Here is a 27,522-nt window from a genome sequence, read left to right on the forward strand (position 1 = left end):
CTGCGCAGAATGGAAACAACCAATCAGGTTACTTTGCCCCATACATCACTCCGAGGCACCCTACCTCAGAAAACCTCCTACTGAACCCAGTCTGCCTTGCCCTCCGCTTTCAACAACAGCGTTGCTCATATGGTAGTTTGTATCGATACCTCCTTGGTGAGAGAACTTTTTTTTATTGCCTGAGAGATAGAACTAGGTGGTCTTTCCTCTGGCTTCTATGGCCTGGGGGCAAACAAGGACGTACAAAGCCAGCGCCCAATACTGTGCACGGGCATTACATTGTACAAAACTATCTCCAGATTTATTCTTTAAACTAGGCAGTCACAAAATCACTGCAGAATGTTTATTTATGGGGTCCCTTTAATGCCAAAACACGGTCTAGGTCCATGGATCCTGAAACCATCTAGCTCCCCTTCCCTCGCTTTGATCTGTTTTGCCAAAGAGAGAAGGAGATGATAACAGTGGGTCCGAAAGTGAACCAGATGCAGTTACATTTGCAGTGGTTCAGATACATGCATGCCTGTCTACGCACATGTAGAGGGCGCCGTGCCTTGTGATGTGGTCAATGCGTTAGCTACACACGGTCTAGGCACATGGATATAGCGTACAACACTATAGCTGAAGTAGGCAAGCAAGGTTGACACAAAGCGTCACTCCAAGCCCATTTACAACAGCAGGTGGAGGTCGTAATGTACTGGGTTCAAAGCAGGGCAGGAACCAGAGATGTCATTTCCAGCTAGAAGAGATGTAGCTGCACTAATTCAGACTGAGCTAGTGTGCTAAATAAACAAGTGTAGCCGTGTGAGTACAAACCCACCCGAGGTCCTTTGTACATACGCAGGGGACTAGACATCGGACTAACCTCTGGCCTACTGGCCTCAAGAAGCCACCACTGGTTTACAGTAACACCCTTCGTGGCAATACTTCTTTTCAAATCAGGCCAAAGGTAATTGTCCTTGGAGAGATTCCAGGTATTTTCAGATTCTGATGCCTTAAAATTAGGGACAAGTAATCTCATTTTCAGAGATGTTAAACTCCTATTTACCTGCCACAGTATGGAGGGAGGTATCTAGTTTGGAGCACCCAAAGGGAGAAACAGTGATATATTAGTGCCCGGAAAGTTTGCAACTTTCTGAATTAGAGGCTTTTGACTTATCGAAGCACAAAACAAACCTTTTCAAACACCTAACACCCACTATTTTTTCATGCTCCGATCTCACAAAACAAAGCCAAGTGGAATTCGAAACTTTCACACACACCCCCAAGCTTGTTATGAGTGACAAGGATAATGCCATCCTTTACTCCAAAAGACAATTATGTGCTAAGTTTTAAGTGCCTGAAGACAGGGGCTTACAGTTGGAGCCCCTTCTTAAGTGTGGAGCTGGTGAGGATTTGACACAGCAAAACAAATGTGATCGTGCATATCTGAAGAGCATGTGATTGGTGGAAGTACCATGCCATTAACGAGGAAGTGCGCACATGACGGGAGAGGTGAGTGTTGCTAAGTGCGACAGGAGACATTTTTAATGCTCCAGAGTTCAAGCGTGACACTATGAAGTGTTATTTAAAATAGCCATTAGCATATCTATTAACACCGAGCATCTTCAAAGCGTCCAAGGGGGCTCGGAGTAACTGGAAACAGACCCCACCTGCTCGATCATGGGCACAATGAGTATTATGGATACAACTATTGTGTTCATTGACATTGTGAACACACTGATTGCTGTGACGGAGACAGATCAGCCCGAGCTGTTAACGTTTGGGGCTGGATCCAAACTTCCTGAAAAGCTGGATGCGAAAGGGAATGATTTCCTTAACGATTTAAGTAAATTACAGAAACTGGAGGGAAGCGAAAGTCTTGCATAGTCCAGGCGCGGGACCACCCGGAATTACAACAGTGTATTGCTCTTAACTATGGAAGAATCCAGGCCTCTGGAAGACTATTACTTCAATGTACTGCCCGACAGGGTGTCTACGCAGGTATGCCAGAGAAAGAAAAGATGCCCTTTTGGGGGATGGTTGAGATGGGATTACTCTTTGATAGGATAATAGAGGTTTTAATCCTGCCCTCAGTACAGGGCCAACAGACCCGTGAGTCTACGCAGATTCCGACTGATGTCAATTGCAGAATTGGAGTCTTGGATGTCTGGTTGATAATGCAATTAGCTCCGATTCCAGCAGCTGTGTAACAGTATCCTGGGACCTGTGGATGACGTGCAGCCATTGCTGATGCAAGATCAAGCTATTCTGCTTTGCCATGGTGCTCCTTACTTCCAAAAGTGACAAAGCAGCATTGTAATGATTTTTTAAAAACATCTGTGCATTCCTTTGGCAGTTTTATCTGCACTCAAAACATTGTGGGCAGCAAGGCTTATTTAAACTGGGCGCCTGTGCTACCACTCGTGTGTGGCTGGATTTCTTTCCTCTGGACATAGATTTGAATCCATAAACTGAAGCACATGGGCTTGTGTAAACGACGTGATTCCTACTAACCCATGCATGCAAAGTAATTTCGTCTCTATCTGAGCAAAAAATCTAATCACCCTCTTTTCTTTAAACCTTTCCATAAAGGTCTGAGGGCCAACTTCTGTATTTTAACTATGTATTATAAGCTCCCAATCACATTTGGGGAGGACGCCAGTACGGAGGGAAGAATTTGGTCTTAACTATGTGTTTTTCACTCAGTCCCATGTGGTTAGGCATCAGTGTTCTTGGGAGATCGCTGAATTCACGGGTCAATTCTATTTCAATACCAGCCTGCAAGAAATTCCTGGCCCTATAACAGATGGAAAGCCAAATCACGCATAGAGAATTTTGGTTGAGGGTGCTACTCTATCAAGCAAAAAAAAAAAAAAAAAACCCCAAAAACCCAAAACTTAAAAAAACTCTTTTGAGTAAGGACGGTCCCTTTAGTTATGCGTCTGCACAGAATCTAGCATCATGAGGCCTTGAGATGCTACCACAACAGTTATTTACAAAAACAAAGGAGAGTTAAGCTTGGTCTCCACCTCAGCCAATACCACTTCAGACTGAGCCAACGTCTGTTGAAATTAATCTATAACAAAGCAACACAGTAAAAGCTCCTCTTTTAGTTGTATTTAGTGCATTTGAGACCATAATGTTATGGGGCGAACAGTTTCAAAGAGCGCTTGCATTTTAGATTGTTTAGTGCTCCGTTGAAATCAAACAACACAGGATTTAGTGCAAGGTGAATGGAAAAGCCCAAATGAGCAGCATACTTACACGCGTGATATCCTGTGAAAGAGGTGTGATTAGGAAAAGAGATAATCATGAAAAGAAGTTAAAAAATTAACCAGCAGATCAGACTCATGTTGTCCGGTTGGCACAGCTAGTTACGTATGGGTAACTGGGATTCTGGTCTCGATGTCTGGGGGAGGAGGGAAAAGGTACATGCGTAAAGCCAATGACTGGAGTTCTGGGTGGAACACCTCACGAGCCATTGAGAGCGTATATGCTATGGCAGCCAGTGGAAGTCGTGGTGTGAGATGGATTCAGCACAATGATCTATACGGAATCCTCAGGGTGCCTAGAGTTTGATGGGGGATGGGAATGAGGCTGCTGAGCTGAGCGCCTGAATGCCAGCGTGAACATCCCAATCACTCAGCTGAGGCATGTGTCAAGCTAGCGGATGCACCAGGGCAGGTCTGGCAAAACCACTGGGCGCGGGAAGCTCACGCCGACTAGATGAAAATGAGGCAGGTCTTGGGACACTGGCGGGATTATTTATGGTGGCTTTTTTAAACAAATACTCGAGATGGAGGGCGGATGGGCAAATGCTCCACAGATGGAATAGCAGCGCGGGCAAGGTGGTGTAAGTACGAGTGGAAGGAGCTCTCCTCCCTCAACACCTATGGGTGTTGAGCTAGGCACACTAACTTCCGCTGGACCAAGAAGTGGATTCCTCCCTATCAACTTCGGCCACTTAATTTATGCAGCTTTCACTTGGCCTGGGGTACGCTACACCTTACTAGGACACTGCCGTCGCCACAGTGTGAACCAGGCCCTTTCTGCAGACGGTTATTACCATGCCATCAATAACACTCAGTCTTTATGCACAGTGCTTCAGATGCTAAACGGGCATTACATACTTTAATTAAACCCCATTTTACAGATACAAGGCCTTTGTGGGGCCCTTCTGTGGGCGATTAGCTACTCGCACCCATAAGATGGCAGGTTGCATTTTTTTTTTTTTTGAGGATTGCTGGTGACTAGCTGAAGGACCTTGCGAAAGATGCAGCAACACTAAGGAAGCCTTTGACGATCTTGGGGGGTATTACAAAACAGCACCACGGCACTTAAGCTGAACGTGAACTCTGATGTCTGAAACCAGCCATTTTCAACACTGTGATTTTCAAAAGGTGCTGAGGGGAGGCAGCAGGATTGGTTTTAATGGGCGTATTCTGGGTGAGCTGCAAGAGGGGCTAAGTAACCGGTGTGCCTTGCTGGCTGCACAAGGACAGTGTGACGACGGGTGGAAGCCAATGTTGCTTTCTCTTAATGGTGGCCCAAACCTCTGGAAGGATCATCGTTGTCTTTTAAAGACTAACGTTAAGGCATGGCCACCTGGAGCGCTCTCATAGCAGAGATCTCAGAATCCCTACTGTGAAGTGCTCAAAGCTTCCCTACCAGGCTTCTGCAGCCCAGTAACAACTCGAATGCAAAGCTGTGAAAGCCTAAACCAAGGCTGGGCAAGATGCGGCCCGGGGGCCGGATGCGGCCCATCTAACACTTTGATCCGGCCCGTGGATGGCATCTGGCTGCTTTTTATTTATATCCCACTGCCCATGCCAGGTGCTGGCTCAGGCAACAGGATCTTATTTAAATGGTTCATAGCTTAGACACGGCACTACCAGAGCCGGAAGCCCTTTTAAAATCTGTGCAACGCTGGGTGGCTGCCAGGAAATGTGGTAGCAGCGGGGCCAGGAGCCCTCTGCTGTGTTTTTAATTCCAAGCCTGTGGCACCAGAAAACTCTGAGGGGAGGCTAGTTTTCAGCCCTGCCCCTTTTGGCCGGACCCTGCCCCTTCCAGAGGTGGAGCCAGCCCATGACCATGTACCAAAATTCATTAAGTGGCCCCACTGCAAAAACTATTGCCACCCCTGGCCTAAACGGTATGGATGGATACGACTACTTCTGGTGCCCACATCCAACACACATCTATACAAGGAAAGCTGCTCGTGAACTATATGGAAACGCTATTCAAAGTAAAGCAGACTGCACGTCCCAATTTTAAAAATATTGGTGTAAAACTTATCTGGAATTGAAATTGCTTCAAGGCTCGGGGATACCTAGAATGCAGTTCCAGTTAGCATGAGAAAGAGGGATTGGCTGTAACAGACTCTTCCACTGTGCCTACCAGGGTGCAAAAAAGGCCGACTCTGAACATAGGCATGCGTGCTAGCAAGCAATTCCTAGCTTCCCAGAGATCAGCGCAGCTTAGGCAGTGTGAATAATGAAATGCATTGCTGGGAACCCCCTTGCTCGGGGAAGCAAGGACAGGAGTTGAAACCATCAAAAGAACGTCTCGAACCGTACTCACTTTTCCAGCAGGATAAGGGCTGTCGTCGGGTTCACACGGAGATATTTGCAGGTGGGCTGCCCGTAGTCAGCCAAGTAAGTTGACCAGTCCCACTGGATGAACAGATCGAGAAGCTGCAAACACACAAACAACCCCCGCCCCATGTTTTATATGGTTATTTTAAGATCAGAAGGTCCACTTAAAAGAGCTACCCAGGGAATCAGGACGGCATGATCACCTGGAGAAGGCTTTCAAAAATGCTTTTCAAATACGAGTTCACCTAGCTTCACAGCACCCCGGGCAAGTCTGGTAAGCGCTACCTCCATTTTACATAGGGGAAACTGAGGCACACAGAGGCTAGCGGACTTGGTCACACACGCACAGAGAGCAGGTGGCAGAGCCAGGAACTGAAACCCAGTGTCTGCTACCAGAGTCACAAGACCATCTATATACAGATGTTAAAGTCATATCAAGTTCCTCTCTTCAACTACGTTACCGGAAGTTTCATTTGAACTTTGCCAAGGAGGGTATTTCCAGCCACGCTCACTACAGCATAGAGCGAGGTAAATTCCTGGTTTTGCCGTTCATCCAGCAAACTGAGAAGTCAGGGAAAATATTTAGATCTGAAAATGCTTGGAATTTGTCTGCAAATTGACGGGGTCAGCAAACGGTCTGCCTGTCATACCTGTGGGCTCTATGGGCTAAGAATGGCCACACTGGGTCAGACCAAAGGTCCACCGTGCGTCCTGTCTGCCGCCAGTGGCGATTAAGGCACTCACCTGTGAGGTAGGAGATGTGGATTCAACTCTTTGCTCCTGGATTCAGAGGAGGAATTTGAAGCCACCTCTCCAACTGTCCACCCCAGTGCCTTAATCACCAGGCTGGAGAAAGACCAGATGAGGGACGTAGTATCTTTCATTGGGCCGACTGCAGATGGTTAGAGACAGAGCTCTCAAACTCACGCAGAACTGCGCGGCGGGCTAGCGAGCCGTTTGCATTGTCCTCTCTCGTTGGCCCAGGGAATAGTTACGTTTATACAAAGCGGAACAGCATCTATAGGAAACCTGAGGGTTGTGGGGATTCAAACCTGGGTTTCCCACATCCCCAGGCCAGCTCCCCAACCAATGGGTGGAAAGTCACCAATGGGACCGATGGGCATGCACACAGCTGGTTTACTGAGCCTTAAAATCCCCCCCTCCCAGCCAAAAACATTGGGTTAAGTTTGCAAATAAGAACATAAGAACGGCCAGACTGGGTCAAGCCAAAGGTTCATCTAGCCCAGGAGCCTGTCTGCCAATGCCGGTGCCCCAAAGGGAGGGAATTCCACAGGTAATTCTCATGTGATCCCTCCCCTGTCTCCCACTTCTAGACAGAGGCGAGAGTCACCATTCCTACCCATCCTGGCTAATAAGTATTGATGAACCTAATCTCCATGAATTTATCTAGTTCTTTTTTGAACCCTGTTAAAGTCCTGGACCTCACCACATCCTCTGGCAAGGAGTTCCACAGGTTGACTGTGCGCTGAGTGAGGAAAAACTTCCTTTGGTTTGTTTTAAACCTGCTACCTATTCATTTCATTTGATGACCCCTAGTTCTCACATTATGGGAAGAGACACTTTCAGAGGCACTTTCCCTGTTGCCCATGCACACCTTTGCCCCTCCCACTCGCCCCCCGCTTTGTATCTGTCTGCGCACTGCCCAGCCCCTGGAACAACCCCTCACCCCAGGGGCAAGCTGGCTGCTGCATTGATCGCTCCTAGGCTCCATTCCCTCCAGCCAGAGAGCTGGGGGGCTAACACAGAAGAAAAAATTCCTTTTGTTTGTTTTAAACCTGCTGCCTCTTAAGAACATACATAAGAACGGCCGTACTGGGTCAGACCAAAGGTCCATCTAGCCCAGTAGCCTGTCTGCCGACAGTGGCCAGCACCAGGTGCCCCAGAGAGGGTGGACCGAAGACAATGATCAAGCGATTTGTCTCCTGCCATCCCTCCCCAGCCTCTGACAAACAGAGGCCAAGGACACCATTTTATCCCCTGGCTAATAGCCTTTTATGGACCTAACCTCCATGAAATTATCTAGCTTCTCTTTAAACTCTATTATAGTCCTAGCCTTCACAACCTCCTCTGGCAAGGAGTTCCACAGGTTGACTACATGCTGTGTGAAGAACTTTCTTTTATTCGTTTTAAACCTGCTACCCATTAACTTCATTTGGTGGCCCCTAGTTCCTATACTGTGGGAATAAGTAAATAACTTTTTCTTGTTCACTTTCTCCACACCACTCATGATTTTATCGAACTCTATCCTATCCCCCCCTTTGCTCTCCTCTTTTCTACGATGAAAAGTCCCAGTCTTTTTAATCTCTCTTCACATGGGACACATTCCAAACCCCTCCTCATTTTTGTTGCCATTTTCTGAACCTGGAAACCTGAACCTGGAGCCTGAAAATAATTTTGGTTCAACTCAAACTGCATTTTTCAGTGACTAAACTATCCCCAAAATGTCACCCGGCTCTATTACAGAGGGTTTGAAGTGTTCCAAATGTCTCCTCTACTCAGAGCTGTGAAGTGGGTAGAAGACAGGCGCTCAGAAGTTCAGATGTTAGCCAAGCACAACGTGTCTACCAAACCGGACTGGTTTGCGCAGGTGCTTTCCAGTCGTTCTGTTACGGGGTGAAATGTCCTGGCAGTTCCAGGAAGTGAAGACAGATGGTTTCACAGATGTCTGGGAATCTTGGTTCTAAAGTACTGGACAAAAGTGCAAGGTGGGACATTCTGGCCCGAACCATTTCACGCGGCCATAAAATCAACATATGCATGTGCCATGCCCATACTTTCACTGGGTCGGGCGTTCCCTCTAAAATCTGATGGCCGCCCACTGTCAACAAAGCCCCTGTTAACCTTGAGCCTGGGTGAGGAAACCGTCATGCTAAACGAATAGTTTCTCTCAGAAACTTTCTTCAAAGGAATTCATTCAAACTTTCCTCCCAGCTCTCCAAAGACCAGCGACTAATCAAAGACACCTGGGATCTTTCACCCTCCCACCTTGGAGGCATGTGCTGTGTTGTTCCAATACCCGACATTCAAGTTCACCTACTTGACACTGAGTTCCACATTGTTCGTGGTCATAATTTGATTATCTATTGCAGTCCTACTTGACAATGCTGTTTGTCCGCTATGGACGTCAAGGCTTCTGAAAGGCATCTAGCTCCAGCCTCAGACACAAAGCTGCTGAAGTTTCTCTTTCCCATGCTGCACTTTTAAACTCATAACTTTTGGCTGCAGGGAGGGTGTTAATTAAGCAGAACTAGGATCAGACGTGCCTTTTACGCCCCAGCTTCGGCCAAAATGACAATCATCGTGACAGCACATCCAAAAATATGCTAATGCACGTTGTATATCGGAAGACCACATCACTCAAGCCTGCTGGAGTAACTGCAACAAGCGGTGTTGATTTTTTAAAAATGAATTCAGTAAAATGAATTTAAAAGGGAGAAGAAAAATTCATTTTTGGTTAAGTGGCTGCATTTCAATGAAGCCTTCACGACCGACGTTTCATGCCACACGTTGGAATCCTGGGACATGAAAGACTCCATGTTACGTATGTTTAAAGGATTTTATTTAATTAACTGCCCCGATTCACGGAACTATACGTTGGAGGGAAAACCATGTTCTAGCAAGGGAAATTTATTCACGATTTCAAGACCAACCCCTAATTTCCTTTGCATTGTTTCACTTCACAGGACACTGAAGTAGCCTGTAGGAGAAATAAAGAGCTAGGCGCCTGAACCAAAGTAAGCAAGAGTTCGACTACGAGTAATAGGCTGTGTCAAAAGCAGATGTTTGCCGGCAAGTCAGTGTCTCTCTAGTACTAGCACTGCTAACAGCACATACGTTATGTAAATACATTCCACCAAGACAATACAAGGACAGCCAGCTGAGGACATGATACAATAGTCTGAAACAACAAGAGTGAAAGCAGAACCACAGGTAACAAATAGCAACACTTTGGAGGAAAGCATCAGGGGAGGTACCAAATGTGTCATCAATGCGTAAGATGATACACATGGAGTGTATCAGATATTGTTTGTCTCAGTCTATAAACGTTAGGGCACCTCGACTTAACTCTTTGGCCAACCTGGGGGCAATAGTGAAATCCATACTATTGATTGAGCCGCGTCCACTGTCCCAAGTACACATACGTGGGGGGTGGGAAGCCATCTGGCTACCGCCGACTATGAATGTACTTTGTTGGACAAAAAATCTGACTCAGGCGGCTTTGTATCTTATCTGAGTTTGTGGTCTTTGGGGGCTCTAGCGAAGTCTATCATGCTAGCTACCTGCACAGAGCTGGCATGATATACTGAGGGAGCACACAAAAACGCACACAGCCAAACGTTTGTCCTCACTGTCGGCAGAGGAGACCTGTCAGAACACCATACCAGTGAATCCTAAATTTACAACATTGGTAACCTGACCTACTGCATAGATTCTCAACCTCTTTTTTCATATTAGGAGCCCCTTTTCCACACGGGAAGCCTTCCTTTCATTTAGCTGAGATCCAACAGGAACCTCTTCCCAATAGGGAAAGAGCAGGGTACTCATCAATGTTTCTCCTAATCTTTTCCATCCCTGAGCAGATTTTTTCCTTCCATGTGTGGAATAATTTTTAGGTGCACTGAGGAATGTGTGAATGTGCACCACCAGTAGAAACACACAACCTAGCTGTGGGTGCTCTGCTAATCAGCGGGGCGGCATTGGAGTGGTCACACAAGTGCGCAGCAGACATGGAAGACCGGTGCTCATGATCTGGGTTGAAATCCCATCCACAGAAAAGTTTTACCATTATCCTACTCCTATGAACGTTACAGCGCTGGTTAAATAGGAAAGTTTTGGACGCATCATTTCTCCTCCCTTCTTTTACCTTTCATCACCACTTTTTATTTTTTCCTTTGAGGAGAGATGGCAGACTCTACACCCACTTGCCCTCCTGTGGTTTCACCACCCTTATAGCCACTGGAGATCCCATGAAAAGGACAGCCCCGCTATTTTATCTAGCAGTTAACGTCCTGAAGTAAATCAGGACCATAGAGAGCCCATTGTGCCTCCATCTCCATGGTTTTCCTCTGGGCTCCAGTGCTGTTTAACACCACATCCCATCACACACACAAAAAAGAGGATTTGGCTCCATGAGGACCTCAAGGTACAAAACAAAAATGTGCAACAAGATTCTTTTGGACTATGTAGGTCACAGCAAAGAAAAGAGACTGTGGGGAAGAATCCCTCGCAGGCGGGGGGTGGGACGGATTAGACAGGACCTTAGAGGTCTTTTCCGTCTCTCAATTCTATACGCCATTGTGCAGCAGATCAGCGCCAGTGCATTGTGGTAGCGGCCAACTGAAGTTCAACATCAACTGCAGGAGTTTTTCCAAAGAGAAACGCTCAAAAGCCTTAAAGAGACAACTGCTTAAATATGGCTTCACATTCTCGTTTCACACATTTGCAGAATAACGGGCTCAGAATCTTCTCTGCAGGTTTGTTGAGCCTGCCAGGAAATCAGATGTATATACAGTACTGGACTGGAATATCTCCTGACGCAGACATAGGAACACACTAGTTTGCTAAGGCTCTCACTCACACACCAGCACAGCTTTACTTCCATATAAAGTGCGTCTCCAGGCCCTCCACGTGGCCAGGCTATGACATGCACCGAGTTTAAATAAAGTCCCCAAGTGGAAGGAGAGAAAAGCAGCAATGCAGAGGCTAAGGTTTCAGAGGAGATCTGAAGGGAGTTGGAGAGTGAGGAGTAGAAGGAGCTCTTTCCAAACGGCACGTCCCGCAGCGGAGGCAGGTGTGGCTGGAGAGACACACACAATCCCCACCTCGGTGGCACAGGTGTAAAGCCGAAGTATCTCCACTGAAGCCACCAGACGAGAACGCTACCTAGCCCTCGGTGTGTACGCTACACTACAACAAGAGCGGGGCGAGGTGTTAAAATCAAGGGGGATATTTTTCCTCTGAAGGCTGTAACACTGGACAGCCGGTGGAGCCGTCTGAGGGTGGAGGCGACATGAGCATGAGGCGTATTCGGCACACAATGGACTTGGGAAAGTTTGCGCTTGGCTAGACGCCCAGAAAGGGGAGTTTCATCGGCACAGTGTGTTCTTTTCAACAGCACATTGGTTTGGAGACTCATTTTTAAATGTAAGGGAAGAAAGGAGGGGGACCGGAGTGGAAGGGAAGTTGAAAAGGCAGAGTTGGGCTTCCAAGTCATGGCTGGTTGAAGCTGGAGCCTCCTGCAGGGAACACGTATTTCGTCTGGAAAGGAACACGTCTGGAACACGTATTTAGTCTTCATCTTTTTCCAAGATGAAGTGCAGTATCTGCTTTCCCAGTGTCTTCCTGTGCCTGGGACCTGGATGGACTGGCTGGCTAAGACCCAGTCCTGGCAAGACAGAGGTGAGGAGAGCGGAGGGAAATGTCCCAAGGAGACAGGCGTGATGCCGGTCCCTTGCTTTTTGTCAAGGTGCATACGGATGGGGCCACCCCCGGAATACCCCTTGTGGCCTGGGATGGCCCTGCAGGCACCTCCCTCGGTTCCCTCCAGCATTGTGTGCACGTACTGGCTCTAAGTTCGCAATCCTTACGATTCCCCCCATGGGATCTTATTAATTCAGTCTTTTACCAGCTACAGACCCATTGGCCCACAGCTCCACGCCTTCCCCCGCCCTTGGCTCAGGCATCCAGCAGCCTGCGTGCTAATCCAAGCACAATCCCACTCCCTCCCACAAGCCCTAGTCCTGGGGCTGGGCAGCTTTTAGCCCTTCCCGGGTTCTCTCGTTCTATAGCGTCCCCGGGCGCTGCTCCCTGCTGTCGGTGAGCAACACCCCCCAGGACTCGCTTCCGTCCCTGGACTCCTTCCTCCTCGGCCCCCCCACCCAGGCGTCTTCCGTATGGTCCCCCACAGGCCTTATTGGGTCACACAGCCCATCTTCCCCAGCAGCGGAGGCAGGCCGGCTGAGACCATCTCCTCTTGAAGGGCCATGACAGCGCACAAGCCAAGAGTCTTCTTTTCCCCTAAGTCCGAAGAGGAGTTTCCTTTTAGGGTGCTGAACTTTACCTCATCCTGGGGCATTTCTGCAGGGCTCTCTGCATGGGGCTGCAAAAGTGAAAACTGTTCTCAGACTTCACTAGCTAGCTGCTTACTTACTGGCATGTCTTGCCAGGGGCATAAGACACGGCAGGTAGTTTGCGCTGGCCACAACTTCGACTCAGGATTCAGTTCAAAGTGCTGGTATGGAACTATTACACGTTCCCATTTGAGTCCTAAATAACTTACACTACAGAAGAAATAGGGGCCACCAAATGAAATCACTACGTAGCTGGTTTACAACAAACCAAAGGAAGTTTTTCTTTACACAACACGCAGTCAACCTGTGGAACTCCTTGCCAGAGGATGTTGTGAAGACCAAGACTGTATCAAGGTTCAAAAAGATCTAGATAAGTTCACGGAGCATAGGTCCATTAATTGCTATTAGCCAGGAGGGCAGGGATGGTTTTCCTAACCTCTGTTTGCTAGCAGCTGGGAACGAACGATAGTGAGATTCAGGGAAGATACCTTCTTTCCACTGGTGTGGTTAACCGTCCAGACACTTTGCAAGACTGATTCACTTATGGCTTTTGCTGGAAGATGCAGCAGCGGGATTTCAGATGATACTGCAAGGAGAGTTGTGTTCTGCCGTTCAGTTGTGCAATTCAGTTGTGTAATTTAGACGTCTCCACTTGTACCTATCACTTAGGGACCATGACCAGAGGATTTTAAAACAATAAATAAAAAAACACCCTGTATGCATGCAAATGCCATTGCTAGGTCTCAGTCTCCAGCGATCAATACAGCCAAGAGCCGAATTGTGACAGTGACGGATAATCTGCATATTTTACAGCTGTTTATCCACATCCATGTTACCAGATCGGCAGGCTTGTGGGTACATGGGTGGCACCTCTGGACTCCAGCTTCTTTACATGGCCCAGTCTGAAGGCATCTGCAGTGTTTGTACAGTGGCACAACTTTGCCGTAAGGTGGTGTGTTTTGTATTCCCGAGCAGATGAGGGAGTGAGGCCTGCAGTAGGAAGTCTCGCAGCTACGGGCAAGCTGTCCCAAGCCGATTTATCTGTCACATAAAGGCAGTTTTATTGGTTTTACTGTTTAAACTTTTCACCTCTGCAGTTAAATCTGAAAGTTAAAGTGGGGAGGAGGGGGGAGTTTTGCACACAGACATTCATGCAGCCCCACTGCTCACAGAGTGCAGTATGTGCCTTCTGGGGGAAATTCCACAATAAAATATGCAAATTCCATTAATTCTTTAAACCAAAGAGTCTACTTTTCAAGTCCATAAATCAAACTCGACAGCATGCACACACCCAGGGGTGGGGGGAAAAAAAAGGAAGAAAAAAAAAAAAAGAGGCGCATTTCCCATTATGCTACTAAACTGCACTAATTGCAGTCAGAACACAGCACACGTACCCCGTGCTATGTGCAAGATGATCCGTGACTGTTCACCTGAGGCACTGGGGAGACGGCACACTGTGGAGCGAGGGAAGCTCTCTGTCCCTGGAAACGTGCTACAGGTGGAAGTGGATAGTAATTTAAATCCTTCTGGAAAGTTAGGATCTGAGAAAGGATCAGGTCCTTTTAAAACTCACCGGCAGCACAGCTGTAGCAAGAACATGTGCATTGTGTCTCACTAGTGACTCTGACCCGCACGGATTCCACCCAGTTCATGCCAACCTTGGAGCACTGTACACCCTCTACAACCACACTAAGGATGGGTCTGATGGCCATCTCAATGGGGATTGGAGATGTGGTGGAAAAATCAAGGTGAAAAATCATCTGCACGGAAAGGCCCTGCACTGTCTACAAAGAGCCTTTAGGGGGATGTGCTCCAGGAAGGAGTTCCAGAGATGGGATTCCTGAGGGCTTGTCTCCTCTACACTGTGGATCAATGCTGCAGTGATCGATCCACTGGCAGTCGATTTATCACGTCTGTGTAGACGTGAGAAATCAACCTCTGAAAGCTCTCCGATCAACTCTGGTACTCCACCAGAATAAGAGTAGGCGGCATTGACCGGAGAGTATCAGTCTTACTGCATGGAAGACATCTCGGTAAATAGATATAAGGATGTTGTGGAAGAGTGGTGGAAGGGGGTGGAATCTCCATCCCTAGAGGTGTTTAAGTCTCGGCTTGACAAAGCCCTGGCTGGGTTGATTTAGTTGAGGTTGGTCCTGCCTTGGGCAGGGGGCTGGACTTGATGATCTCCTGAGGTCTCTTCCAGCTCTAGGATTCTAGGCCTCAGCCACAAAGATCATTTCCCCACGGACAGAGCTGAAAGTGTGAGATATACCTTGTCTCTAGGTTCGCTGCATGGCAGAACGTGCAATCAAATATAAAGAAATTAGCCGCTTTATTATAATGCCCATCCTCACAGCATAGAGGTGCCATCTCATGGATTTTCAGTTACAGGGTGGTAGAAAAAATACCCCTGAAGATGACACCTCACTTCCTTCCAGCTCCATCAGTGTCACCCTGAGGCCCTTAAGAGAGTAAAAACCAAATATATAAAGCTACAAATAAATGAAGGCTATAAACCACCAAGAGGTTGGGTTTTTTTCCGCAGAGTAAGCAGCAAGGCCACTGAGATGGCTGGAAAAGAAGCGCCTTTGCCAACACGGATGCAAAGTTTAAATGTGTCAACCACTCATGAGGAGAGGAAATGGACAATAAAGCAGGAAATAATTCCCCCCTTCAATCAAGTCTAAATAAGGGAATTCTAGTTTCCATACCCCTACTGCCCTGCCAAGCACACGGGCAGAAAGAGATTCGGGCTTATGCTCTATTAGGAGTTTGCTGACTTTTCCATAGTGCTCAGAAGTCGTGCACCATAGTTAAGTCCATCTGCAAGTTGTCCCCTGAAACAGGATTCCCTGACAAGCCTCTCAGAGACACACAAACCACTACTGGACTGGACTGGACACACACACACACAGCAATGCAATAGGATGGAAAGATAAGGATGAACAAAGTCCATTAACGGGCACGCCCTTTAAACCAAGTTAAGCACAGGTATCCTGGATTTCTTAGATCAAGATGAACCACAGGAATGATAGTTAACTTGATGCATCTTCAAGTAAGAGACAGGGTTTCCTGGAAGAGCAAGACCTAGCACCAATAACAAGTCGCTGCAATCTTGCCTCAGAATTGGGTTTTGTTTAGAAGGAAGGACTCGGTGAGTGAACGGATGAGCAGAAAGAAACAGCTGTACAAGAAGAGTGTGTTAGCCAAGGGTTTGCTGAACAGTATCAGGGTCTTCTACTTACTAGGGTCATATTCCAGCCCCGTTTCCTGCTCTTCGCCTTCAAGAAAGACTAGTCAGATAACAGAAGTCTTCTCTATACCGTCAGAGTCGAAACCTGCAGCTTGAATAGTTGCCAGCTCTAAAGAGTTGCAGTATATCGTCTTCTCATCCCCTTCCGTTCAAGCAACCCACAAGTCACACATGTCTTTGGCTAGAATGAATTGTCAGGTGGCTCCACTTGAGTCTGTCTGTTCCTATCAAAGAGGACCAGCAGCCTTTTGCTTGCTGCTGTCTCCATAATAATAGTTTTTTTTTGTAGTCTTCAGGCTGCCTCAAGACCTTCCTAAGTTGGGCTATTCTATACTGAGGTCATCTTAAAATTGCCCACCCTTGCTACCTGTGGCGCAGCTCCATTGGTGATAGCAACAGTGTAGGTTCTAGTTGAAATACAGAACTTGCCTTCTTACCATCCTGTCATCAAACCCCACCCAGAGCATGGTCAGAAGCCTTTCAAAGGGAGCTTTAGAACAGCCACGCAAGGCCTTGTTCGCACTAAAAAGAATAATCCTTGCTTATCAATGGATGATACCATGCCAACAGCCAGGCTGGGTCAGCCTAAAGGTCCATCTAGCCCAGTGGCCAATGCCAGATGCCCCCAGAGACAACGACAACGAACAGGCAATCATGAAGCAATCCATTTCGTCACCTATTCCTAGCTTCTGACGGAGGCTACAACCACCATTCCTGCCTATCCATTGATGGACCTGTCCTCCATGAGCTTATCTTCTTTTTTTTGAACCCTGTTGTAATCTTGACCTTCACAACATCCTCTGGCAAGGAGCTCCCTTGATGGATAGTCCACTGTGTGAAGAAATTGGAGAAATGGTCTGAGGTAAACAGGACAAGTTTAATAAGGACAAATGCAAAGTGCTCCACTTAGGAAGGAACAATCCATTTCACACATACAGAATGGGAAGCGACTGTCTAGGAAGGAGTCCTGCAGAAAGGGATCTAGGGGTTATAGTGGACCACAAGTTAAATATGAGTCAACAGTGTGACGCTGTTGCAAAAAAAGCAAACATGATTCTAGCATGCATTAACAGGAGTGTTGTGAGCAAGACACGAGAAGTCATTCTTCTGCTCTACTCTGCGCTGGTTAGGTCTCGGAGTATTATGTCCAGTTCTGGGCACCACATTTCAAGAAAGATGGAGAAATTGGAGAGGGTCCAGAGAAGAGCAACAAGAATGATTAAAGGTCTAGAGAACACGACCTATGAAAGAAGACAGAAAGAATTGGGTTTGCTTAGTTTGGAAAAGAGAAGATTGAGAGGGGACATGACAACAGTTTTCAGGTATCTAAAAGGGTGACACAGAGAGGAGGAAGAAAAATTGTTCTTCCTGGCCTCTGAGGATAGAACAAGAAGCAATGGGCTTAAACTGCAGCAAGGGAGGTTTAGGTTGGACATTAGGAAAAAATTCCTAACGGTCAGGGTGGTTAAACACTGGAATAAATTACCTAGGGAGGTTGTGAAATCCCCATCTCTGGAGAGATTTAAGAGTAGATTAGGTAAATGTCTATCAGGAATGGTCTAGACAATACTGGGTCCAGTCATGAGGGCAGGGGACTGGACTCTATGACCTCTCGAGGTCTCTTCCAGTCCTAGTATTCTATGATTCTATAAAATGCTTCATTTTACCTCAAGCACAGCCGAACCAGTGCTGATTGTTGTTTTTTGTCCACGTCTATGCCTAGCAGCTACAATATGCTCCTCCTCGTTTCCAGTTGCATCAGTTGTAAGCAAAACACAATTTTGTAATGTAGCAAAGCCCTAAGAGTGTCCAACATCAGCCGCCATAGCCGAGTAAAATAATTTATTTTGGTGACTTTTCAATTATTCCTACTGGGAAAATCTTTTGAGATAAAAACTTGTTTCTTGCACGAGGGATTGTGAGTTTGGACACTATTAGTACTAAGAAGAAAAGGCACCAGGAATGTGGGGTTAGTCTATTTACTTGTGAAAAAGAAGAGAGTGAAAATCTGGTCTCACTGAAAGCAAAGAGAGGTTATCTTTGACTTCAGTCAGGCCAGCCTTTCATCCAAACTTTTATGAAGCCTACTCCCACAGTGCCTCAACATTTTCAGTGCATTTAACTTCACAAGCGCCTCTGTGGTAAGGAAGGGCTATTATCCCCATTTCATAAATGGAAGACCCAGGCATTGAGAGAAAATAAATTGTACCTATGCTAAAAAGTCAGGATCCTAATTTAATACTCCACATTTTTCTGTCTTCTTTTAAGTCCTTTAAATGAAACTATTCTTGGAAGCAACAAGAGAAAAATCTGGAAGGGTTATGCGGACGGGCCAGAATTTAATGGCGCAAAATTTCAGACTGACCACACCCTATTCTGTCCAGTCTGGATTATTTTTGGACTCATTATTGCCTGTTTATAAGATTCTGCATTTCTTAAATCGGGTTTCCAGTGGAAGTACTCCAGAACCATTTTCGTCTGCACATTGTATATAAAGGTTTTCTGTTTTTCCATCTGTAAATGTTCATAGCTTATTGGGATGTCTATCCCTGGATTTCCATTACTTTGAAGTTGTAGTGAAATTATAGTGTGAGGTCTTCTGTTTTCTTCAGAGGTTTGTTCCAAGATTCTTGTTAAAACCTTAGACAGAATGCTATTTATATGGCTTATCGTGCGCTTTTGGTCGTCAACAATTCCTCTATTTTTCTGAGAAAACAACTTTCAATTGTTTGTTGTTAATAACTTTTCATTATTGGTTTGAGAAGTCTTTATAGCTTTCCTGCAAAAACAAATGACGTTCCATTAGCCTACGTGACTAAACTGAAGGACACGAGGGGAGCGTTAGAACTCCAGTCAGAGTTCAAGCAGTCTGACGCAATGCAATGCCAGATCATAGGCAGGAATTAGACTCTGGTGAGAATGTTGAAGATTTCTGGACATTCCTTTAGGGATGGATCCAATGCCCCTTGAAGTCCCTCGCAAAAGTTCTCCCGGGCTTTCACGGTGCAGGATCACAGTCTCAGTCGCTAAAGAACTGGACTGACGCCTGCGGGGAACGCTACAGCAAATCTGAGGAAATCTCAAGGCTCCAGAGACATTATAAAGTGACATCTAGAGCTGGTTGAAAATTGGTGACATTTTTTCCCCATGAAAAACTGAATGAAAATCAGAATTTCAAAGTTAAAAAATTCCCGGTTAGCTGTCGCGACAACTGATTGGCCAGGGGTTATTCTGAAGGGCCAATTAACTGGAGTTCACAGCTCTGGATTTCTTAGCCAATTTGCATTCTGAGAAATAGCCATACCCATCAAATCATTTATGCAGCACTACTGGCTTCCAGATAAAGATGCTAAAAGTTCCCACCCTTAGGATTCTACAGTGTAAATAAAACAAATAGACAAGGCAGGGACTGGACAATAGAAAGGAAAAAGAAAAAGATAGTTCTTGGGGAAATACTGCTTAATATTTTGCACAACAACAGCACCTTCCATCCACGGGTTACCTTGTGCTTGGTAAATTTAGCTTCCAAATACTCCTGCGGAGAAGATAAAAATGATCATCTCCGTTTTTCATGAGAGAAAGGAGTTGCACTGGGGTGACCAAACTGGGAAGAGAATCCAGTGCTCCTGATGTCACTAATTCCAGCAACCTCCTTCCACGCTGTTGAGGAGATGTGCTTCAAATCCTGCTCACTTCTCTCCCGCAATACAATGAGGAAGGAAGTGGGTTGTTCCACAGTGCAGATTAGCAGTGAAAGTGCTTGAAGAAAGGAGTTTTAAGGAGGGATTTGACCAGAAGCAAAAACCAACAAGGAAAACATCTTTAGGAGGGTCTCTTTTTCCCTTCTCACTCTTGAGATTTTTTTCCTCTCCAGACTCTAGGAGCCAAGCAGTTCTTAAAGTCTGTCACTCGCTTCTGCAGATTGGCACCTGCAGTTGTCAGCCGGCTGCTGAACTCTGCAAGCAAGTTCCCCATCTCAGCTCTGACCAATGTCTACGAAGACTGAGTTCACACCAGGGGGAAAGAAAGGGGATGGATTGGAAATACTGACTGTTCCTAAAACCAAAAGCTCTCCTGTACTGTACAGGCATCTCCCAACCCTCATTTTTACACCAGCAACAGACCTGAGAAGGGCACTAGCTGCTGACAACAAGAGTGCCCACCCTTGAATGTTTCAGAGGCTAACTAGAGTCCTTTGATTTGGTAGACGAGAGTAATGACCAAAAAGTACAAACTGCTTTGTTCATATTTAGCACTTATACATAGTGTCTCTATATAAGCACAACCCCACCGCCTTGGTGGCTTAAACGCAATGAAACCCCCACAGCAAATCCTCTGTGTTTTACTATTCCAGACGGAACAGTGAGACACACGGAGGATCCATGACTTGCCCACAGACCTACGTCAGGTGAGTGCAGAGTTTAAAAACAGCACTTCTGACTCCAGTTTCCACGCTCTTTGTATATGCATACAAAGCTTCTCTCCGATCTTGCTTAAGAATGTAAGAACATAAGAACGGCCACACTGTGTCAGACCAAAGGTCCATCCAGCCTAATATCCTGTCTGCGGACAGTGTCCAATACCAGGTGCCCCAGAGGGAGTGAACCGAACAGTAATGATCTAGCGAACTCTCTCCTGCCATCCATCTCCACCCTCTGACAAACAGAGCTAGGGACACCATTCCTTACTCATCCTGGCTAATAGTCATTAATGGACTTAACCTCCATGAATTTATCTAGCTCTTTTTTAAACCCTGTGATAGTCCTGGCCTTCACAACTTCTTCAGGCAAGGAGTTCCACAGGTTGACTATGCGCTGTGTGAAGAACTTCCTTTTATTTGTTTTAAACCTGATGCCCATTCATTTCATTTGGTGGCCCCTAGTTCTTATATTATGGGAACAAATAAATAACTTTTCCTTATTCACTTTCTCCATACCACTCATGATTTTATAGACCTCTATCATATCCCCCCTTAGTCTCCTCTTCTCTAAGATGAAAAGTCCTAGTCTCTTTAATCTCTCTCCATATGGGACCCATTCCAACCCCCTAATCATTTTATTTGCCCTTTTCTGAACTTTTTCTAATGCCAGTATATCTTTTTTGAGATGAAGTATGTCTTTTTGGAGATTTATTTGCATTGTTAGAAACTGGTTCTTTTTTGTGAAAACTTTTACTAACATAGGCAGCTTTTCCGAGCAAAAATAGGTTCCTTATGATTCTAGAGGCCATCCGCTCCACAACCCTTTAAATACACTGATCTACACATTCACACAACTTATTTACTAACAACATTTAATATCACTCTAAAGGAAGAAATTCGCTCTCCTTTGTTCTACTAGGCAAGTTATGTTGCTCACAAAGCAGCAACCTACAACAATGGGGTATGTACCACGCAGACCTCACAGGTAACCTTAAAATAACAGAAAAAAATAAATGTAAATACCCAGTTTCTAGTGGAGGATAGGCTGCATGTCTCTACGATGCCTGGATGCCGTACAAGAATATTTTTGGTTTAGAGGCTGATAACGTTTTACCACGTTGTGACATTTTAGCAGTAGATCGAAGATACAGGGCTATAGAACAGTCAAGGTTTGTATGTACACTTCGAAGATGGGCTGAGCTTCTCGGATGACTTTGATATCCCCCATTAAAATGTCAACATCTACTGGACAAGGGCAGTGCCGATGTATTGCCTAGAATCAGAGGGGTAGCCATGTTAGTCTGAATCTGCATAAACAACGAGGAGTCCTGTGGTACCTTATAGACTAACAGATTTATTGGCGCATAAGCTTTCATGGGCTTATGCGCCAATAAATCTGTTAGTCTATAAGGTGCCACAGAACGTCTCAATGTATTGCCTAGATACTTACGCAAAAGGGACTCTGGAAAAAAAGGGCCGCAGGACAGACCCGATCATCCATCTGGCTGCAGGGCAGATTCCACCATCCATGCTCTGGTGAATGGTCCCATGGGGAGTGAGGAAATCTGGACCACCCAGCAAGTATGATTCTCCTCTCATATGCCTGGGATACTCATGGCTTGATGGACATGCCTTAATGACCCACCAAAGATTCTGCTCATCAATTTCCTAACCAGGAGCACTCACGCTGGTGGTAGCAGCAGCAACGGCAGCATGCCAGACCCTGCTTTCAATCCACCATGCCACAATTGTTTTTCTTGTTGCCAGAACTATGCCAAGTTCCCTGCAAGTAGCATTTTTCTTTTGTTTACATATTAAAAGGGGAAAACCAGGTCACCTCTCGCTCACCCCAGCCTGTCTGTGAGAAGCGGCTGCTGCCTTCACCTCTGAATGAACTTCCAGATTATTTTAGACAAGATTCACCTTGCATTGAACTTGTCCGCGGCTTTGAAACACACAGTCACGTAGCATTGATTACACAGTACAGTGCCACGCGGCTATAAATTGAACAAGCCTTTATTGGTGCCTTTCTGCTTCATTCTTGGAGAGAGAAATCGACCCACACAAAGTGGTTTCGTAAAGGGGAAATGTGTGGAATCGGTCTTTAGATGGCCCTGCGCTGTGTAAGAACCCGTGGAGGTGCAAAGAAGAGGCGCAGCAGTTTACAAGGCAAACAGATGGAGATGAAACCGACAAGGTCTGAGAAAACAAGGTGCAGGCCCCGATGCTGTGCCCCCTCCACTCCTTTCATGACATTCTGCCTATGCTAAGAGCACAGTGAGCTGGCTACTTGCCTCGGCTACACAAGAGCCATTGTGGGTGTTTTCTGCACCATGCTCAACAGCGGGTGCGGCTGAAGCACTGCTGCGTGGTCAGTGTCTTTTCTATGGATCAAGGGCCATCGTGCCAGGCCATTTTATCACCACTAAACTCAGAGGAAGATTATTTGAGTAGGGGAGAAGTTCTGAGCTGGGATAGGGAACCTCAGGTTCAGGGGCCGGATGCGGCCCCGGGTGTGCCTGGATCCAGCCCCCCGAGGCTCGGGGCTCCAGCCCTCTTGCTGTCCCTCTGCTGGGTTGGAGAGCACAAAATCTAGAAGCCTGGGCCATCAAGGGAATGTCAGGGGACACCCCAATAATGGGTGGTTTTTGTTTGGTTGGTTTTTGGGGGTTTTTTTGCTTCTCACTTGTGTGTGGCCCCCAACCTAAAAAAGGATCCCCAGCTCTGTTTCAAGCTAACCAAGCCAAGTAGAATTACTCAACCACCCTGAACAAAGCTTTGGAAACATTTGGATTGAAGCCCTGTAATTTATGGAACATCAAGGGAGGTGGTGCAATGAACTCATTGGGCCCCACCAAAAAACAGCCAACTGCTGCCAACTACACAACTGATGGCCAAAAAAAATCCAACAGAATTACATGATAAAAGCAGCTATGACTATTGCACAACATTGACACTCCCGCACTAGCGTTTATTTTGCCCTCATCCATATGTCCAACCGAAACCTCCCTTGCTTAAATTACAGCAAGGGAGGTTTCAGTTGGACATTAGGAAAAGCTTCGTGCCTGTCAGGGAGGTGAAGCACTGGAATAAACTGCCTAAGGAGGTGGTGGAATCTCCATCTCTGGAGATATTGAAGAGCAGGTTGGATAGACATCTGTCAGGGAGGGTCTAGATGGTGCTTGGCCCTGCCGTGAGGGCAGGGGACTGGACTTGATGCCCTCGCGAGGTCCCTTCCAGTTCTAGTGTTCTATATGCACCCAGCCAAGCCATGGGCTTTCATTGCACTTCCTAACCTACGCCCCAATCACCTTGATAAAACAACTGAATCTGAACATGGAGGACTGTACCTATGAGCACAACTAGGTTAAAGTAGCGGGTGGACAAGACGGTTGCTCATTAAAGCAAGTCCCGTCTGGAAATAAATATATATGAGTGAGAGGAACAGAAATCTCTTTTGTCCAGGGAGATTACTTTGATGAACAGATGAATAACGAAATGTATAAAAGCCTACACAAGGCGGATTGACATGATTTTATACTATAAAGACTGGGGAAGGGAGACAGAAACAGTGCCATGGGAGGAGGGGAGGGGGGGGAAGCAAGGCTTTGTAATAGCTCCGGCAATAGGTATTGTAGCCAGGAAAATACTGTGGAAGGGTGTGCAGGATAATTGATAACCCAGAAGGAAGTCCTTTTCATGCCACGTCCAGCTAAACTCTGGATGGCCTCCTACGTACAGTGCTTCATTATGCACCAATTTTTAGATAGATATGAGGAAGGGGGCGTGGGCGTAGTAGAGACAGACCGCTTCCTTTTATTCTTATGGCCGACGCACAACTAAAAGACAGCAAAACACTGCAGGCCTCGCATGCACTCTGCCAAGAGAGTCATTCGGCAAAGGTCATTTCACAGTTAAACAGGATAGCATCTGGGCAGTGAAATGGATGTGTCTGGAATCTTTGTACAAGTTCAAGTACCTGAAATACCGTTTTATTTTTTACCCATAGACCCAGAGTTATGCTGCCTCGTGGGGTAACTTCCTATTTCTTGTGCTGTTAGTTTTTGTGGATTAAGAAGAATGGTTCTCTAACTCGCCTTGCCTTGGGGTCCAGTTTGATTTCATTTTCATTTCTCCCCGTGTAACGAAGTTGGTGTTTATTTGCTTTAATTGTACCTTTTAAAAGTTAAGTGCATCAGAGCACCCCTGCCTGGGTTGCTGGCCGCCAGGATCAACCTGGAACCTCCAGATTTCTACTGCTCAGCTAAAGACTCAGGTCTGTTAGCTCAAAAGTTACCGAGGCTCATGCACGTCTCTGTGGTCCAGCCACAAGTGAGGGACAAAGAACCACACAGTGTTGGCAAGGTGACCGAGTGGTCAGAGAAGGAAACTAGGAGGGGAACTCCTGGGTTCTACTCCCACATCTGCAGCTGATTTGCTGAAAGTGACCAGTGCAGCTTTCTGCGTTCATTTCCCCATCTGTGAAACTGAGATGCTGCTACTGACAAGGAAATACTTTGGGTGCCCTGAAAAGAAAAGACGGGGTGTACCACTTGACTGAAATCTCATTTGCCGCAGAGCATTATCATGGAGATTTCAATAGCAAAACATTTCAATGGCTTTAGTGGTCCGCAAAACGTTTATTCTTCTTCCTAGGGCCTGTCTGACACAGATTACAAGAGCACCGGCACCCAGCCCCCCCCCCCCCCCCGGCCAGATGAGCCACATGGCTCTGACCCCAACTGAGCTATGTACAGGCTCCTGGACCCCCGCCACTCTGCAGCATGCTGGAACTCTCTGATAGCAGCAGCTCAGCTGGACTACAGGGGAAGCCAGTGTGTGTGTGTGTGGGGGGGGGGGGGGCTGAAATTACCTCTCCTGGTCTGGAAAAATCCCTGATCCAGGCCCAGTCAGGTCCCGAGGGTGCCGAACCAGGGAGGTTCAACCTGTACCAACTAAGGAAGGGGAGCGAGGAGTCAGTGGAGACAGCTCAACAAAGACCTCTGCCTTATGGGCAGCTGCAGTCAAAACCGAAAACAAGCTGTTGCCAGGAATCAGGAATGGGGCGGAGAAGAGCGAAGACGATCTCAATGCCATAGATCAATGGTATCATGTCATCTGGCTACTGTGTACTGTACTGGTCACCATATCTCACAAGGACATTGAAGATTTAGAGGGTGTTTAGAGATGTACAATGAGAGTGATTAAGGATCTGGAAAAACTCACGAAGAGCGATTTTAAAGGCAGACTTTAGAAAGGACACACAATAACAGTTTATAAAACAAAGTACAGCCTAAAGAAAATAGACCAGGAATGTCTCTTCTCTATGTCCTACAACACAAGAACAAGGGTGCTGACCTCAGAGGAAGACCGAATATTAGACTAAATGAACCACAGGCCTGGTCTGGACATTTCTGTCGTATCTCACCATTGTTCTTCAGACATGTAACTATTAAACTCCACTGTTCTGAGTCGCCCCAGGCCTGGGGAGGATTCTGAAATATTGGGCCACTGGGCTGGTAGGGATTTTGTTTTTTTCAAAGCCCCCAGTCCCCATTGACGATTTTTCAATGTTAAAGTGGTCATGTAATAATATATAGAGTGTTTAAAGGAGAACTGTGTCAGTCAACGGCTGTTCACATCCCCAAAAGGAATCAACTCACTTCTGACCCCAGCGAAGGCTCATGTTTAAAGTAAGAGGTAGGGGGTTAAGCAAGAGTTGAAGATGGGGGCTAGGGTGGATTTTTTTTTTTAAATACAGGTTTTTTTTTGTAATTAAGTCTTTCCCTCCCTCCCCCCGTACATCTTCACTTGACATGAGGATGATAGGTTATCTAGTAATACCAATCGATTACTTAGGCTAAGTCTACACTTACCAGCAGATTGATGCTCTAGAGGTTGATCTTCTGGCATTTGATTTAGTGGATCTAGTATAGACCTGTAAATCAAATGCTGAGGACAGCACCTGCCAGCATCTGGTACTCCTCCTTTTGTGAGGAGTAAGGAAAGTCAATGAGAGCCTTTGGTCCTGTTGGCCACTCGCTCTATGGAAGCCACCAAGGCTCGGCTTAAGGTAAGCTGACTCCATCCACACATGGGCTGTGTCTACACTGCACCCCTTTTCCGGAAGACAGGGTGTGAAAAAACACCCCCGAGAGCAACAAGTTACAGCGCTATAAAGTGCCAGTGTAAACAGGCTTCCAGAAAAGGGATGCAGATTAGACACTTCGGAATAGCCAATTGAAAGTAGGAATAAAAGATCCTCCGGAAAAGGGTTTATTTTCCGGAGAAACACGTCTAGACTGGCGCTTTTCTCCGGCTTATCCCCAAGCCGGAAAAAAGCGGCAGCCATGTTAATGCAAATACCGCGGGGGATATTTAAATCCCCCGCGGATTTTGCTATTCCGAAGTGTCTAATCTGCATCCCTTTTCCGGAAAAGGGGTGCAGCGTAGACACAGCCATGTTGTGTAGCTGGAGTTGTGTACCTTAAGCCAACCTTCCTAGTCTATATAGACCACGCCTAAAGTGCTGCTGTGGCAGAGAGATCTCCTGGCACTTCATGTAAGCCACCAAAATGAGAGCAGCCACGAAGAGCTCCCCGCCTGGGAGCCTGTTTACACTGGCACTTTATAGCGCTGTAACTTGTTGCTCTCGGGGGTGTTTTTTCACACCCTGGAATGAGAAAGATGCAGCGCAGTCAAGTGGTAGTGTACACAGAGCCACAGTTTTGTACACCTAACACAATGGTGCTCATGATTTGGGCTCCATTATAATTCAAATAATACGTAAACGTCTTTAACAGACCGCACTCTGCAACACTGCCACTACACAACCAATGAAGGGCACTTTCAACCCCGATAGGTGTCAGATTCTGCTGCTGTATTCCTGATTGGTGGAAAATTATGTTGCAAGGCTGGCGATGGGGAGTTCACAGAACTCTACATCCCCACCCAGCAAACATCATCTGCAGGAGCTTTAGGTGGCGACTTGATCAGAGTTTGTATATACCTAAGGGGGAGAAGATTTCTAACAGCAGAAGGCTGATTAATTTAGCCAACAAAGACATAAGGGCTAGTGGCTGGAAGTTGAAATTAGACGCATTCAGACCAGAGATCAAAGGCAAAATGTTAACCAAGGTGATTAACCGTTCGGGCAATTTACCTAGGACTGGGGTGGAAGCTCTT

General features: G+C 46.4%; 1 protein-coding gene across 4 annotated transcripts in view; it reads right to left on the reverse strand.

The window, feature by feature from the left end:
• The window catches only part of EXOC6B (exocyst complex component 6B), a 461,000-nt gene that overhangs the window by 6,246 nt on the left and 427,232 nt on the right, over positions 1-27,522 (reverse strand). For 2 of the 4 annotated variants that reach the window (XM_075931045.2, XM_075931048.2), the window contains 2 exons: positions 5,560-5,672; positions 3,244-3,255 (listed from right to left, as the gene is read on the reverse strand). In XM_075931045.2, coding sequence (XP_075787160.1) covers positions 3,244-3,255; positions 5,560-5,672 — 125 coding nt within the window. The remainder of the gene's footprint in view (positions 1-3,243; positions 3,256-5,559; positions 5,673-27,522) is intronic. The other 2 variants (XM_075931047.2, XM_075931049.2) reach the window with 1 other exon arrangement.

The sequence above is a fragment of the Pelodiscus sinensis genome, chromosome 4, assembly GCF_052426305.1.
Source record: "Pelodiscus sinensis isolate ZL-2025 chromosome 4, ASM5242630v1, whole genome shotgun sequence".
Lineage (NCBI taxonomy): Eukaryota > Metazoa > Chordata > Testudines > Trionychidae > Pelodiscus > Pelodiscus sinensis.